Here is a 15,328-nt window from a genome sequence, read left to right as displayed (position 1 = left end):
TTGGTGCTTTCTCGGAATGATTCCAAATGTTTTTGTCTGTTCTAATCCAACATGACTTAAGGCCTGGTTCCCTTGTGAATGAGGCGTAGGTCTTTTCTTGAGAAAAATGAGTCTGTTTTCACCACAGACGTCGGAGTATTTCCGGTATCATCATATATACATCATGGATCATCTCATCGTGCAACTTCCGCCCACATGGTCGACCATCAGCCCGGGTTGACCTTCCAAATCTTTCTTTACAATGGTCGATGCCTCATGCCTCTCCCACAACCATCAAGTGCTGCTTCACGTGGCCCTCAATCTTGTCCAGCAACTCCGCCTTTCTCACATCGGGAATCCAACTCTCTTGGACACTGTTCTCCGCGATGATCCTCCACTCCATGGCCGTCAGCTGGTGCGCCTCCTGAACAGCGCAGTAATTATCCAGAATATATCCCCCAAAATAAGCCGGGTCATCGCTATTGATCGAGAACTTCACTCCACTAGCCAAGAACTTCCGAATCGGGACCTGTTCCACACTCGGAACACAGCGCAAGCGGACATTCGACAACGGGCACACCGTCAACAGCGTCCCCTCGGCCGCAATCCGCTTCAGTAACTCGGGATCCTCGATCAGTCGGATGCCATGGTCGATTCGCGTCGCTCCTAATTCGAGAGCAGTACTGATATACGTTGGATCGCCTTCTTCGCCCGCATGCGCCGTCAAGGGGATTCCCTTCGTGGCCGCTGATGCGTAGATATCTCGGAACATGTCCTTGGGCGGGCCCACTTCAGAGGACGACCAACCGAGGCCATGCACAATCCCGGCGCCAAAATGCTCGTGGCTCAGGAACTCCTCATAGACCTGTTGCGCCGAGGCCACGGGCAGATGGCGCACAAAGCACATGATCAGCCTCGTGCTAAGGCCCAGTTCGGTCTCGGCGCGCTTGCACCCGGCTGAGAAGCCATTGACGATGGTCGCGTAGGACACGCCGCGACTTTGGTGGACTTGGGGGTCGAAAAACACTTCGGCGTGATGAACGCCGTCGGCGTGCGCCTTCTGGAAGTATGACGATGCCAGGTCGGTGAAGTCTTGCTCGGTGCGGAGCACGGCCATACCCTCGAAGTAGAAAGCGAGGAAGTCATCCAGTGACGTGAAATGCTCGTAGCGGGTCTCGAGCGCCGCGACGGAAGCATAGGCTGGATTCTCAGCCACGGAAGGGAGTTGAATGCCGTTGCGTTCCGCGAGATGAAAGATCAATTCGGGCGTGAGGCATCCTTCCAGGTGGACGTGATGTTCGCACTTGGGGAGACCGTGAATAAAGTCATGCAGAGGGGATTGACACATGGCGGGTTTGGACACACGCGCAGATGCAACAAATAGGGGAGAGATTATGTACCAGGGAAAATGCTTAGAAAAAACGATTACACAAACGATCACGAAGCCCGTACCTGCACACGAGGCAACATGACCCTCTAAATACTGGCCGATGCAATGGAAGTCCCGATCACGGCCCGTTTTCCAGTCCCTCAAGGGAGCCACATACGGTCTGCCTATGGAGCAAGTCGCCCTGCCTCAACCCCCATCAGTGTACCCACTGAAGCATATCGACTCGCGGTGGAGGCCATCCACCCCGACATCATTGGGTTAATTCTTCAGCCAAATCGAGGAGGCAGAGCCGGGCTAAAACTCTTAAATCGACGGGCGGACTGCCTCCACGGGCATTGATTGGGTCGTTCTTCTGTTGACTCCCTGTGCGCCCGCCGTCCCAGAGCGGGTGAATGTTTGGAACTCGAGCACGCGTGATAAGGCACGAGATGAGCACCGTCGATCGGCGGTCGCCGAGTGTTCCACCGAGTACTATGAGGGATGGGCAATGGAACTAGTTTACAACGAGTGAAGAAGAGTGAAGACTTGTCGGGCGGCGTTCCTGTTCACTAACTACTTACTCCTACATCTGCATAGTTACTGTTCAGTGCCAACTATCTACCGCGGAATTGATAAACTATGAATGTGGTGGTGTGGATCATCGTAAACAATGCTCACAAGCACCAAAGGTAATAAACCTACCCTGGTCGGATCAATTTTTCTTCTTGGCTTGCAAAAGGTTCACCTGGCAAAGCCAAATGCTTGAGAGACCACTTCCTCCCACAGCAAGGTTGCGTGGACTCGTGTGCTGGCATTGGATGAAACTGTGTTGAGATCAAGTGTCACTGTAAGTGGAAATGATCCTAAGTAACATGGAGAAATACATGTCGATCTAATCATGGGTATGCGAAGAGTATTGCGAAGCAGAAGTGGATCGCAGCATTCAAGTAATCAATGCCTACTTCCAACAAATACAGGATCAGCTATTTTCAGCTGGAGAGACAGAGAGAGATTCCTATGCCTTCAGCTCTGCCCCGGCCGCTTTGCGTAACCGGTTCATCACGGCAGCTGCCAAGTCACCGTCCGCATCCGCGATGCCCTCTACGTAAATGACATCCGTTTCCAATTCATCCAATGCCCGCAATGCTGCGAACAGGCCATGCGCAATGGATTGCGTATCCGACCCCAAGTGGTAGTCATATGCAAGCTTCGTGCGACTACTCGGGCTGCCCATCTCCTGGCCTGGGACGGGGAAGCTCTGCAGATGCTCGATGGCGGAGGGAACAGGACGCAGAGAAGATGCCAGATCATCGGTTGGCAACAAATTCAATCCCTGGGGCCACATGCGCGTGCGGACGATCCCGATGCTATGGGCGCCAATTGCACTGTCGGAGAGATCTTTCCGTACGCGGCGTGCCACACCCGCAACGGAGGAGCCCGATTCGAAGAGGACAACTCGTGCCTTGGGGGAGTAATGACGGTACTTCATGCCCGGGGCGCGCGGAATCTCTTTGGCATCAAGCGTACCGTCGTGATAGCCAAGGGTAACGTTTTCCCAGCCAGGACAGCTGCGAAGCTCTTCCAACCCGATGCCGCCAGGGCGCAGGATGGCAGGTGGATGGCAAAGGCCGTCGACAACAGTACTCTCTACACCTACTCCCGAGGGACCACCGTCCAGAATGAGATCGATGCGTCCATGCAGATCATGGTAGACGTGCTGCGCGGTGGTTGGAGAAGGTTTCGTGGAGGCGTTGGCGGAGGGGGCAGCCAAAGGGCGGTCGGCGACGTGGATGAGTAGGCGTGCCAGTGGGGATTTCGGCATCCGCACTCCGAATGTGGTCAGACTGGACGTGACTTCGGGGGCAAGCTCCGACCCTGACGGATTGGGGAGGATGATGGTCAATGGGCCGGGCCAGAAGCGTTCCACAAGCGGGTGGTAGATCTCTGGAATCTGGATGCGCGGCGTCTTGGTCGAAGAAGGGCTGCTGGGGGTAGGGGAGGATGGATTCAGCAATCGAGTCAACATGTCAAGGGAGTCGACATGGACGATGAGAGGATTATCTGAAGGCCTTTGCTTGGCACGATAGATGCCCTGGACCGCAGCGCTTCGTGTTGCGTCCGCTCCCAACCCATACACTGTTTCGGTAGGGAAAGCGACGGGGATATCACTGGTGCGGAGGAGCTGTGCCGCTTCCTCGATGACCTTGGCTTCGGGAGTCTGCGGCTTCGCCTCATCCGCCCACCACTCTGCCAGCGTCCGGGGTCCAGGACCCTGTTGCAAGCGCTCAATAGAGACCACTCTTGTCTCTTGCGTTGCCATCTTGGCGGTGGTGGTGTATGTATTGCGGGTGACGAAGTGAGCCAGTTGGCGCCGACCAGTGCCAGCGAGAAATCGAGCGCACAGCAATGTGATGGTCGTACAGAGTAATCGCCAGGGGCGGGGCGAGACACGAGAGATGTATAAATCAGACGACAGGCAGATCAATGACGCAAAATTGGTCGCACATGCAATGGATAGGTCTGGGCGAGGAGGGGTAGCAATAACAGACACGAGCAAAGGGCCCAAGTGACCCAAGTGGACTGCGACGGGTGGACTCAGTCGACCGAATGGAGCGCGATGGATGGGGGACAACGGGGCCCTCGTGGATCTGAGATTTGGGAAAGCTGACTTTGTTAGGCGCCTTGTTTCAGGTATCAATGTGTCACTCTCGTTCGGTCAATTGGCGAGCTCTACACTCCCATCAATACCGGCCGTGGATGATTCGGATCTTTGACGTGTCGTTCTTATCGCAGGGCCGAGAAAAAAAAAACCGCGCACGATAACCGCTCGGTGGTCACCTGCGGGGACCGGCAATCGCGAGATGACGTCGGGTGAGTCAGCCGAGCCCACGAGGGGCAGCCCGACGGCAGGTAAGGAACTGGATGAACTACAACAGTAACTAAACTGACAACTGCTTCCTTGAACCTGGCTGTCCCTGATTGTAGCTGGCAGTCCGGTATATGGTGACAGTAGTCATTATCACACGGCAACACATACAATGTGCTGAGAACCAGACTGTCATTCTATTCAGCTGTAATTGATTCCACCTTTCGCCAAGAGAGTGACGCTGGATTTGAGAATGTTCAAGTAGACCTAGAGGCAATGAGATTTAATAGTCCGAGGTTCTTTTCCAGCTCAAAGTATGAAAAGGACTGCATTTGATTCATCCCGATAACACATACAACGATCTTGAGCGAACAGTCATACCAGCTGATTCATGGATCCCCCCCCCTGGTCTAAGCCCTATGGATTCGGTGGATCGGCGCTGATCGGCTCTATAAGCACCGCCATCCACCTCATAGTGCAGATCTTAAGAGGCATGGCATGTGCTGAGTATTCGAACACGTGCCACCGCCAAGTGTAGATATGAAAGAGCAAGCACGTGCGCCTGACCGACAAGCAGTAGGTCAGCTGTCAAATATCAGCCTTCAGGTTTCATCTCTCGGAAGCGTTGGGATGCGACCACCGTGTGGCGATTGAACTTCGACGAACTGGCGAGCTGATTATTACTGACTAATGTGACCCGAGATACAATAATGTCGCCCAAGAGGCAAGACATGACATCAGCTCCACATTGTGAGAACTCCCATGATTTTTGGTTCCAGTGTTGTCTTAACTGTGCTATGCGTATTGGCAATGGTATAGCCTATGATTCTCTACCACTATTCAATGGAAATATCAAACGTACACCATCAACATAAACAGATGTCTCCTCACGGACATGGTGGCTAGGTAGATAGCATTGCAATGTCAATCGAACATCCACAACCTCACTCTATTTCTTCTTCCCTCCTTTGCCCCCACCTCGACCACCTCCACCTCTGCCACCCTTTCCACCACCTTTCCCTTTGTCACCACTGCCTCCGCTGCCACTACCGGCAGTCATGATTCGGACTTTGCCCACAGTCATGGTGTTGATAATCTCCGTATCCTTCCAGCCCTTGATCAACTCTCCCTCACGTTCCCGCAATTTCTCCGCATCCACCCGCGAGATGCCCAGATCCTCGGCATACTCCTTCTTCACTTTACCAGTCGTGGTCTCGGACACCCACCGGCCCACGATCTCTTTCACTGCCTTGCCCTTCTTCACAGTACCAGGTTGAAGCTTGACCTTGTACTTGTACCGGCCCAGAGACCCCCAGGGTGCGCACATGGGAATCGCAGCGAGGATCTCGTCATCAGGCGATGGGTTGCCCACCAATGCAGGCAACCAGCTGAGAGCAGCGGCTTCCGCGGCGGCAACATCTTCACTGTAGTCATCACCACCTTCTTCGAAGGCAGCTTGCCGCTTTCGCTCGGCTTCAGCGGCGCGTTCGTGTTGCGCACGACGGCGGGCCTTTTGAGCTTCGGCCTCGCGCTCACGCTGAGCTTTGGCTTCCGCAGCCTGCGCAGCCTTGGCTGCTTTGCCCTTGTCGGCGCCGAGAAGACGGAGAGCGAGTTCTCGTTCCTCGTCGTCTTGATGAGCATACTTGGCGGCGGCTCGCTTCTCCTTTGCTCTCTTGCCGCGAGTGGGGGGAATGCGCGGCGCACTAGGCTCATCTCCGGCTAGTCGCTCCACGGGCTTTCCTTGGCGCAAGTTGCGTCGTTCTCGGGCGTTGAGCTGTTTTCGGTCGTCAATCGAAGAGGTTTGCTCGTTCACTCTGTGCGACGCCTCCTTGGAGTCTACTTCAACCTCGTCAGCCTGTGCGGACTTCAGATCTGATTCAGCCTCTCCTATAGCTTGATCCTGTTCTTCAGCATCGGAGTCGTTCTCTGGATCGGTAAGCGAATGACCCGTCTCGACAGATAGCTGGGAGTCCCCACGTTGGAGAGGATTGCGCGCTGGAGGCTGATCGTCCTCTTCCTGTCCCTCAGGCTCCTCGTTGTCAGATGATTCATCTTGTTTAGGCTCGTTTTGAACCTGGCCGTTCTGTTGCACATCGTCGCCTCCTCTGGTCTCTCCCTCGGTTGGCTCAGGCTGTTCCGTGACCCGATCCTCTTGTTCTGACCGAGTGATCTCTTTATCCTCCGTAGTGGCCACTGCAGGTAGTTGACCATCTGCGTCGTACAATTGCTTGTGGTTCTTCACGCTGTCCGGGCTAATTTGCCACAGGACCGCAAATCCAAGCACCAGCTGGGATGGAGCAAGAAAGTATTTCTCTCCCTTTACCTCAAATCGGCCTGTAGGAAGCAGGCCTCCGCCGGCCTGGGAGGTTTTGGTGACCTGGTTGGCGTGCACCCACCAGGCAGACATGACGGCCTTGGACTCCCAGGCAATAGATGACGCAACACACATGTTTCCAGCCTGAGAAAGGGTACTGGGTGAGATGGGAGCCTCAGACTTCCCGGGGCGGTTCTTCACCACAATGGGAAGCGCTCCCTCCAGGTCTGCATGAATGAAGATGTCACCCTTGAGCAGATACCGACGGTAAAGCAACTCGCTTTGCATTGCGTCGCGGGCACTGTTGAAAAAAGTCGTTTGTCAGATTCACTTCCCATATCAATGGAAACACGTGCAAGGTGATCAAAGAAACATACCCAATAACCAAGTAACCTTCAGACGAGATGAAGAAGACAAATTTCTCAAACCAGAATGGCTCACGGGCTTGACGCAGAACTTGTTTCTCTTGTTTCAAACTTTTCTTCAGATCTGCCGTTACCTTCTTCTCGTGGCTCTTCAACGCCTTTGTCGATGATTGGGCCGTGCGTTGCTGCTTCTCCGAAGCTTGCTTCTTCTGGTCGAAATACTGGGAAGCATTCGCCCACGGAGACAAAGCCAGGTCAATATCAATAGTCAACATCTTGGAGGAAGCATCAGCACGGCGCTGCTTTTCTCGGGCCTCGCTTTCCGAGTCGGAGTCGGAGTCGGACTCGTCACTAGACGCATCTTCTTCCTCATCCTCGTCCTCGTCTTCATCTTCGTCGCCGGCTTCAGCCAGTAACAGGGTAACGGTGTTTTCATAAAGTTTCAAAGGAAGCTTGATGACTTGCGCGACGGGGTTTCCACGACCCTGTTCCATTTCGATCAGCCGCTCGATCTCGCCCCAATCCATTCCTTGCGCAACTAGACCATTGACTGCATCCATGGCCTCCTGAACTCGATACATGTTATCTTGGATGGCATTGGCCTTCCGAACATGGAGTTCTTGTGCGGTCTTGAGCGCGTCGATACGCTTTCTGTGCTCTTCCCGGACAGCCTCCAGCTTCCGCTTAGCAGCTTCCTCTTTCTCGGTCAGTCGAGACTCCAGGCGTTGTGATTCCAGGGACGAGAAATACTCGTCGACAGTGGCATTGAACTTGTCGAATTCAAGAATTGTGATGCCAGGCTTGCCTTCAAATTGTTGTGGTCGAAATGGGTGGAAATCCTCGTACAAAAGGCCCGTCGTCTGTGACGCATTCTCGCCATCGGCAGAAGCTCGCTTATCCTCTTTCGCAACGATATAACCCCGATGGCTCTCGCCAGTGTCGAAACTTTGGGAGACTCTCTGGGCTTCCTCGAGCACTTCTTTCGCCTTTTGTAGCGCCCCTTCGTCCGCCAAAACATCGTCCAACGGCGTCGCGGGATCGTAACCTTTCACCGCAAAAGCGTGATCTAGGAGTAAAGGCGGGTACTCAGGGAATCCCTGAGAGAATGCTTTTCTCAAGACATCTGTATTCTTCTTCTTTGTCTTCTTCGCGGCACCCTCGTCCTTGGCGAACAGCGCTTTGGCTCTTTCGATCGTTTGCCTGACTCGGTCATCGGTGATCTCCGGCACACCTTCATAGTTTTGCTTATTTGTAATAGTGTAGGTCAGACCCAATTTGGCTTCTTCACCCTCGGCTGCGGACACTTGACGAAACAGCGCAATGATCGTATGGTCGCGGTCCGTAAGAATGATGTTGCCGCCGGCGAAGAACTCAAGGAAGAGATGGTATGTGCCGTCGCTGAAAGAGATGTCAATGACGCGATCTGTGCCGATCTGTTTGATGCTGGTCACACGGCGAGACTTGAGGTATTTGCGCAGGCGAGTCACGAAAGGCGAGGGAGCGGAGGCTGCGGTGCGGGAGTAGTGAGTGACATGGGTACGGAAGCCCGAGTCAACGATCAATTGGCGTCGGTGATCTGGCTTGGAGAGCTTGAAGAGAAAGATTCGCTGTAGGTGGCGTCAGACATTGGTGCTCATTGAGGGACAAGCAGGGTCTATCATAGGTATAGATGTAGGCTTGAGACGTACTGAAGAAAGGTCATAGATGTTGGACACGCGGAGATTGACAAGCTCCGCGGCCAGCTCCTGGACAATGACCTGGGCAGGTGTGTTAGCTGCTTTCCCCGTCAATCGAAAGAGCTTTCATGCAGGTCAATGTGAATACCTTCACGTCAAGCGACGAGAATCTCTGCTTCATCTTGGTTGCTGGAGATGTTTGGAAAGAGAGGAATTTTTTGAGCGTGACGTATGCGGGGCAGTGATCCGATCGGAGTCGGGGGTCTAATCGGGGTCAGGCCGCACGCGATTACTACTACGCGGTCCCCCGCGGGCCATTGGAAGCCGATGACTAGTACGGTAGGTAGGTAGGTACCTGTGCAGGTCAATTGTCGCACTTGATGAATTTATGGCTAACAGCTTGTCATAATGTATGCTCATCCATGCATAGCGTTTCAATCCTCTCGTATGGAAACTGAGTCTTCCAAAGATGCAATGCCACACATCGCACAGAACTGGTATAGTTTTAATCGAAGAGAAATCAGAGAGGTATACAGGATTTGAATCTATGAGAGTCCAAAATAATGAGGAGAAATCGCTTGGAATCAATCAGGGACGAGCCGTATCACGCCAGAGCCAGGCAGGAAAAGAACAATTGAAAGGGTAGTGGTAGTCATAGAAACAAAGGAAGTGGGGATGCGAAATGAAACAGCGGTTTCTCGAGACCAAGAATGCGCGCAGCTCGGCATCAGGGAAGGATCGATGGAAGAGATTCACCCGTGTACATGCGCCAAAGACATTGAAATTGCAAAAAGACAGATGAGATCATGGTGTTCCTCCTGTCTACATGTGTCGCAGACCCTCGGCCAGGCGCCGCTTGCCGAACTCCCAGGCATTCATGAGACCTTGTTCCGAGAGGTCAATGTTTTTCATATTGGGCGCATCCGCGGCGGGAGCACGGCTGACACGAGAAGCAATCATGACAGGGTCGGTCTCAAGGATAATTCCATCGTCGATGGTCTCGTCGATTGCGAGTGCGACAAGGTCGTAGTTCTCCACGATAGTCCGCTTGTCGGTGGCACCCCTATTGAAAAACGACAGGTCAGCTTCCGCTGCGTTGAACGAACATGCGCCAGATTCCTCGGATCTGTTCAGGGCCTAGAGAAAACGTTACAACATACTTGAAGAGTATTCCAAGCGCATCCCGCAAGGACAAGACAACATTGTACAGCAGCACTTCGTTCTCGTCGGCGCTTCCAACAACATAGATCATCACGTCGCTCTCCATCTTGAAGACCACGATCCTGTTATCGTATAAAATGACATCGCTGGTGGACTTGTTTGTCTTCTCAAGCAATCCTTTCTCGAAAGCTCGCTGCTCTTTGACAGTGGGGTATGGGTTGGCACCAGGGTAGTCGGTGGAAGTGGGTGCTGTGCCTGTAGGCGGGTGTGGAGCGGCATAGTATTTGGCGAGGATGCGGGATCCATCATCTGCCGACATTATGAGGACCGCATTTACGGAGAATAACGACAAAGGGCCTGGCATTTTTGTGAAGGTACCTGCTGGATTTTGGGTACGTAGTGTATTTTTAAAGATAGCTCCTGGAATTTGTTGATGCGAGCTGGCACCTGTCCGCGGATCCAAATCGCACTAAGGTTTTTCCGGGGGCTTATCAATCCCAGATAGCGGTGGGGTGTCAATTAACGGGAGGACCTCCGGCTCTACGGTTAGTCCTCGTCATTTGATGTGATCAGGCTCGAGGTCGAGTCGATGACTTGATCGTTGGCTATTACTCACTTGATCGAGGGCATGGAAAGACTGTAGTGGACACGTTCCCTCATCTGAAGGTTGATTTCAAATTCAAAACCTGTCCTCGAGATGATAACCGAATTGAAAACCAGTTTCCATCCACCTTCATCCACATGACGATGGAAACAGTTAACCCTATATATATTTCTCTAGGCTGTCCGAGTGACTCGCATGTCATGAACTCGGGCATGGATCTATTGAGTGATTTGCCACCTCAACCATTCAGGCGACGCATCCACAGCCTGCCTATCTACATTTGAAGGTACCTGGATAGTATGAATAGTCCTCAAGATAGACACTAGACACAAGTGCCCGATACGTACCTAAGGAGGTATTTCAGAGGTGCTTAGCAACTTGTCGACTTTGGGATGATACCTAAGCAGAAACTCCATGCTAATTACTTAATCGCTCACCTTATGAGTCTTCAAGAGGACGATCTAGAAGTGCCTTAACCCATGGAATCAAAGTGGAAGAGAATGTTGAACAAAGGGTACGCAGCTACCGAGAGCAAAACCAGTGGAGAAATATCAAGGGATAAATAGGTTGGCATTCCAAGTCACAATGCTTGCCCGACACGAACTGATTGATGACGCATGAGAGGACATAAGGCATTATATACAACCAAAGGCAAGAAAAAGGGGTATGGGGAAACGATACAAAACACAAGTCCAGAAGCCCATCGAGTCATCCAGATCCCGAACACGTCACAAAGTGAGGGAAAGTTCAACATGTACAAAAGAAGCATTCCATAGTCATAACATTGCCCTGGAAAAAGGACTTAAGAGGGAGACTGCGCTTGCTCCTCCCCGTTGGCAGGGCGATTGAACCATCCCGGAATCCAGCTGGCGCGGTTGGCCTTCTTGCGGGCGGCCTCTTCTTCTTCCTGTCTCGCTGCATCACTGACCAAACGCAGTGGCCGCAACTTATTTTGCGTCATCACGGCGCCTGTGTAGTTGGTCATGCCACTAACGGAACGGGGTGGGCTCGAAGTCCCTCCGGTCGAATTAGTATCCCCATGGATGTCACTGATGACGCTCGGGGAGGTACTGCGACCGGCCCGATCGGGTTGACTAGACATCGACGGCGCCCGGCTGGAGATGTAGCTGGCTGCACTGGAGAACATGCTCTGTCGAGAGCCAGGGCCAACCGCCGTGGGGCTCAGCGGGCCACCAGAATTGCGACCGCGATACATCTGCCCGACCACCGATGCAGCGTTCGGGTCAACCTGTTCCGATCGAGTCCGACGATGATTTGCACGTGCGGACTGGGTACGGATTGGAATACTCGGGGCCGTGTCGGGATTCTCATTGGCACTCAAGGGCAGTGCCGGCGGCGGCATCATGCTATTAGGGCGTGATAGAGGTTGCGAACGAGGAGGGCCGGCGATGATCGACTTAGTACGCTGGATGAAAGATTGCGAGGGTGCATCGTCCTTCTCAGGAGGCGTTGGAGGCAGTTCTTTATCATCCAGCTTCGAGGCCTTTGAGCTGGTGTCTTCCTCATTTCGGTCCAGGACGTGCTCGAACCCATCGTGCTGCAGTACGCGACTGATGATGCGCTCAATGTAAAGGGTCAAGGCCTTGTTCTGATCCCGCAAAGCCTTCAGCTCAGCTTCATACTTGCTGCTGAGCTCATTCTCCGGAGTCTCGTCAACAGACTCTAATTCATCAGCCAAAGAACCCAAGCCCCCGCCCGACGACTTGTCCGGATGAATGTGTTGCATGAAGTCACCCTTGGTGAAGTCGCCGGTGAGGGTCTTTTCGCTGAGCAAGAGTTGGTAGCTTTCGTTGTCTTCCATCAAGCGAGCGTTGGCCATGCGAGCCTCCAGGAGCTCCTTCTCCAACTCTCGCTGGCGGCCCCCGCCTGCGTTCTCCATCTCCACCAACTTGATCTGAGATTCCGCCAACTCGAGACGAAGTGATTCGATCAGCTTGTCTTTCTGAAGCAGCAGATTGGAGTTGTTGCGAGAGGGGCTACGCTCGATATGCGACGATGGAGCGAACTGCCCATCCAGATCGGGCGAAGTGCGGTTACGGAAACTGGCTGTAGATGTGTTAGAACGGTGATCAACATCAAGAAATCATAGAGGAAGAGGAAAATCGAAGTATCGGAGAATACGCAGAAGGGCCGTCATACAAGATCTGGAAATTTGCCGTTCCCCCTCGGCGTTCACGGGCATGCTTTTCTGCGCCACAGAGTCCTTCAGTCGTTGAATGGTCGCCTGCAACTCCTCTTCCCGACTGGCTTGCTGCTCTTTCTCCTGGAGCAGTGCATTCCGTTCCAGCTCGTGATTCTGTTCCAGGTCCCGTATCCGGCGAGCCTGCTCCCGAATCTCACCATGAAGCGTCTCCAGCCGGGTGTCCTTCTCGTGGGCTTGATCCTCCATCTTTCCTTGCTCGCTCACAGCCTCATCGAGTCGCATTTGCAGGACTCCCAGCTGTTTCTGATACTGCTCCGAGGCGGTCTCCGCCTTCTGGAGTTGCTCTCGCAACTCCTCGATGAGGGCTGCATTCTGGGCGCGAGCCTCCTCCTCGGAAGGATCATGACTGACCCGCGGAACGTTCGACATGCTCAAGTTGGACCGGCCGGGCTTTCGTGCGGCAGCGCGCGCAGAGACGGGAGTAGAACTTCGCTGAGAGGGGGAGCGACTGAGACCGTTGGTGGCGGCAGCGCTGGGCGAGCGGGCATGACCTCGAGTGGCGGTTCCGTTGGTCACAGGCGGTTCCGCGGTCGATGATTTGCTGGGACTGCCGGCACTGGCAGGCTTGCGAGTCGCGGCGGACATCGAGCAGGGTCCTGAGTGGAGAGGGCCCCGATGCGTCGATGGAGGGTATGTGAACAAAGGAGGAGTACTCGGACTGGCGGGTTCGAGGGTCTTCTTTCAGGGGATGCTGTCAGAGTCCAGGATGAAAGAAAGATCAAATGAATTGAGACTGGCGAAGAGGTGGTTCACCTGTGGTGGTGCTTGTGGTTGTGTGCTTTCTTCTGGCTGTAGTTTGAGGGGAATTGGGGGGGGGGGGGGAGCGGTCAAAAAAACGTAGAGTGGGTCGGACTACCGCAAATCGGTCGGTTTTAAGTTGGTACCTTGAGAAGTGAGCAGGAAGAGAGCGGGTCACGACGGGCAATTGCGAATGGATCGCAAAGCAAAAGATGGAGATGACGGAGGGGCGGAGGATCGGAGACGGCTGCTGCTGTTGGTAAGGTTGCCGATATTTGGGCTGGTACTCAGACTGTAGTTGTTTACATTGAGCGATGGGTGGATGGATGGATGGGGGTCTCGTGATGATCAATCGATTGCGCCCGAGAGTCTCGAGGGCGACAGATTCGAGGGTGTGAAACAGAGTGCCCAGATAACTCAGGAGAGAAGGGGAGTAGAAGAGAGGCCGCTTGAACGAGGCCGCTGGCTCAGCGGAATGAGGAGTTGTTGAGCTTCTTGTATGTTCTGACTCCAGACCCTTTAATTTCCTTCAGGTGCTACGGACTGCGGACTGCGGACTGCGGACTGTGTTTTCTCCTTACTGGGTAACCGGGTAACGACTCACAAGCCCCCAAAGACGAGTGGTACGCCTACGGAAGCGTGTGCTGCACACTCCGATCCACCCTCAATCTCCACCTCCATACATACATGTTCCTGCAAACGGTGGACTGAAGAGTCAATGATCAACAAGAGGATATATCGCCATCTATCTTGGACTGCATTATATGATCGTGGAGTCCGGGGCATTATTCGGATGGAAGAATCTAAAAATATCGGTCCCGAGACATGGTTTGGGGGTTCGGGGCGGAGTGAAGCAGAAAACAAGGGGCCAGAGGCCAAGGAAGAAACTCAAAGGAGAGAGAGAGAGAGAGAGAGACCTAATTCATATAGTAAGTGTACGAACGAGATATAGCCTGAACCTAATCGCAGGCAACGGTATACAGGACAAGATAGGTAGCAGCCGGATCGACTAGGGAGCGAGCACTCCCATCTTGATTCATATCAGGAAAGCAAGGGCCCCTGACTTCTATCCCACTACACGTATATTGTCATGGATGGAAGTAAATATTGTGCCCAGATCGGCAGTGGATCGTAAAACGCTGAAGGACATAAGTAGACCTCGTCTAACTTGATCCAAAGCTGCTGGAGGTTTCAGATAGGTCAGGGCCAGTCAAAGGGGCATTCCGTCAGCAGAACTACAGTACTGGTAGTTCGATCTTGACTCGACTTTCCAGTCGAAGCAGGTACTCCATCACGTAATACCCTAAGATAAGTAGTAACTAGCAGTGCAGTGGTCGCAGTTATTAGCCGGAAGTACTGCGCTCGGTACGCTGTCGCGCTGCATCTGCAATTCTGCATATAGCCATGTACAGTACAAGCCCACAAGGTAGGAAAAGTTAATACCCAGCTATCATCCGTACGCAAAGTACACTAGTACAGTAGCGGTTACTCACAGACAACCCTATTTACCTGAGTGGTTCTGTATGTCGTGCATCTATGATACGGATCTTTGAGGTGCAGGATGCAGCTTTGCATTATAGCCGAATATGTAAATACTAAATAGTGCTGTTCCCGTGGCCTGCAGGGGTTTAGTAAACGCGCCGAATGTGATGTGCGGCGGGCAATAAGGCGGTTGTTTGTTGCTCGGTAGGGAGAATGATCCTCGGGCGCAGAAAACGGAACAGTCTCACATGCGATCCACAACGGAGCACACATGCTCTGCACTGCATCCAGGTGGGAGGTAGGGATGCCCTGCAGCCTGTGGAGTCAATGGAGTGTACAACTTTCACTCCGAACTGAGCCATATGGCGTCCTCGAGACGGGTAACATCCAGGTGAACGTTGTGCTAGGAGAGATACAAGTCACGTGTTAAGCATGGGGCTGGACCGGGCGGCCAGCGGAGACGTAGACGGAGCGGAACAACGGCACCTCCGGGGACCGTTTGGATATTTCTTCAACATGGGCAAAACTCGCGATTCCCGCGATAGCTTCT

At 53.3% G+C, this 15,328-nt stretch overlaps 5 protein-coding genes across 5 annotated transcripts; all 5 read right to left on the bottom strand.

Annotated features, from left to right (window-relative positions):
- Positions 1-253: 253 nt before the first annotated feature.
- Positions 254-1,327, bottom strand: aah1 (adenosine deaminase; the record flags this gene model as incomplete). The annotated part of the gene is made up of 1 exon (XM_056935204.1): positions 254-1,327. One exon carries the CDS (start codon positions 1,325-1,327, stop codon positions 254-256), a length of 1,074 nt encoding a protein of 357 aa, XP_056790398.1.
- A 1,036-nt stretch (positions 1,328-2,363) lies between these two features.
- Positions 2,364-3,668, bottom strand: N7539_005601 (L-threonylcarbamoyladenylate synthase; the record flags this gene model as incomplete). Its single annotated transcript, XM_056935203.1, has 1 exon — positions 2,364-3,668. One exon carries the CDS (start codon positions 3,666-3,668, stop codon positions 2,364-2,366), a length of 1,305 nt encoding a protein of 434 aa, XP_056790397.1.
- Positions 3,669-5,163: 1,495 nt separating this feature from the next.
- On the bottom strand, positions 5,164-8,750 carry N7539_005600 (putative DUF814 domain protein; the record flags this gene model as incomplete). Its single annotated transcript, XM_056935202.1, has 4 exons — positions 5,164-6,829; positions 6,906-8,500; positions 8,582-8,650; positions 8,718-8,750. 4 exons carry the CDS (start codon positions 8,748-8,750, stop codon positions 5,164-5,166), a joined length of 3,363 nt encoding a protein of 1,120 aa, XP_056790396.1.
- Positions 8,751-9,391: 641 nt separating this feature from the next.
- Positions 9,392-10,094, bottom strand: N7539_005599 (coatomer subunit zeta; the record flags this gene model as incomplete). Its single annotated transcript, XM_056935201.1, has 2 exons — positions 9,392-9,632; positions 9,676-10,094. 2 exons carry the CDS (start codon positions 10,092-10,094, stop codon positions 9,392-9,394), a joined length of 660 nt encoding a protein of 219 aa, XP_056790395.1.
- A 1,042-nt stretch (positions 10,095-11,136) lies between these two features.
- Positions 11,137-13,143, bottom strand: N7539_005598 (uncharacterized protein; the record flags this gene model as incomplete). Its single annotated transcript, XM_056935200.1, has 2 exons — positions 11,137-12,401; positions 12,495-13,143. The coding sequence occupies 2 exons, from the start codon at positions 13,141-13,143 to the stop codon at positions 11,137-11,139; spliced, it is 1,914 nt and encodes a 637-aa protein (XP_056790394.1).
- Positions 13,144-15,328: the final 2,185 nt, after the last annotated feature.

Source organism: Penicillium diatomitis, assembly GCF_028827545.1.
Source record: "Penicillium diatomitis strain IBT 30728 chromosome Unknown utg000005l_segment0_segment0, whole genome shotgun sequence".
In the NCBI taxonomy this organism is placed as follows: domain Eukaryota; kingdom Fungi; phylum Ascomycota; class Eurotiomycetes; order Eurotiales; family Aspergillaceae; genus Penicillium; species Penicillium diatomitis.
This window is presented reverse-complemented; position numbering and strand designations above follow the sequence as displayed.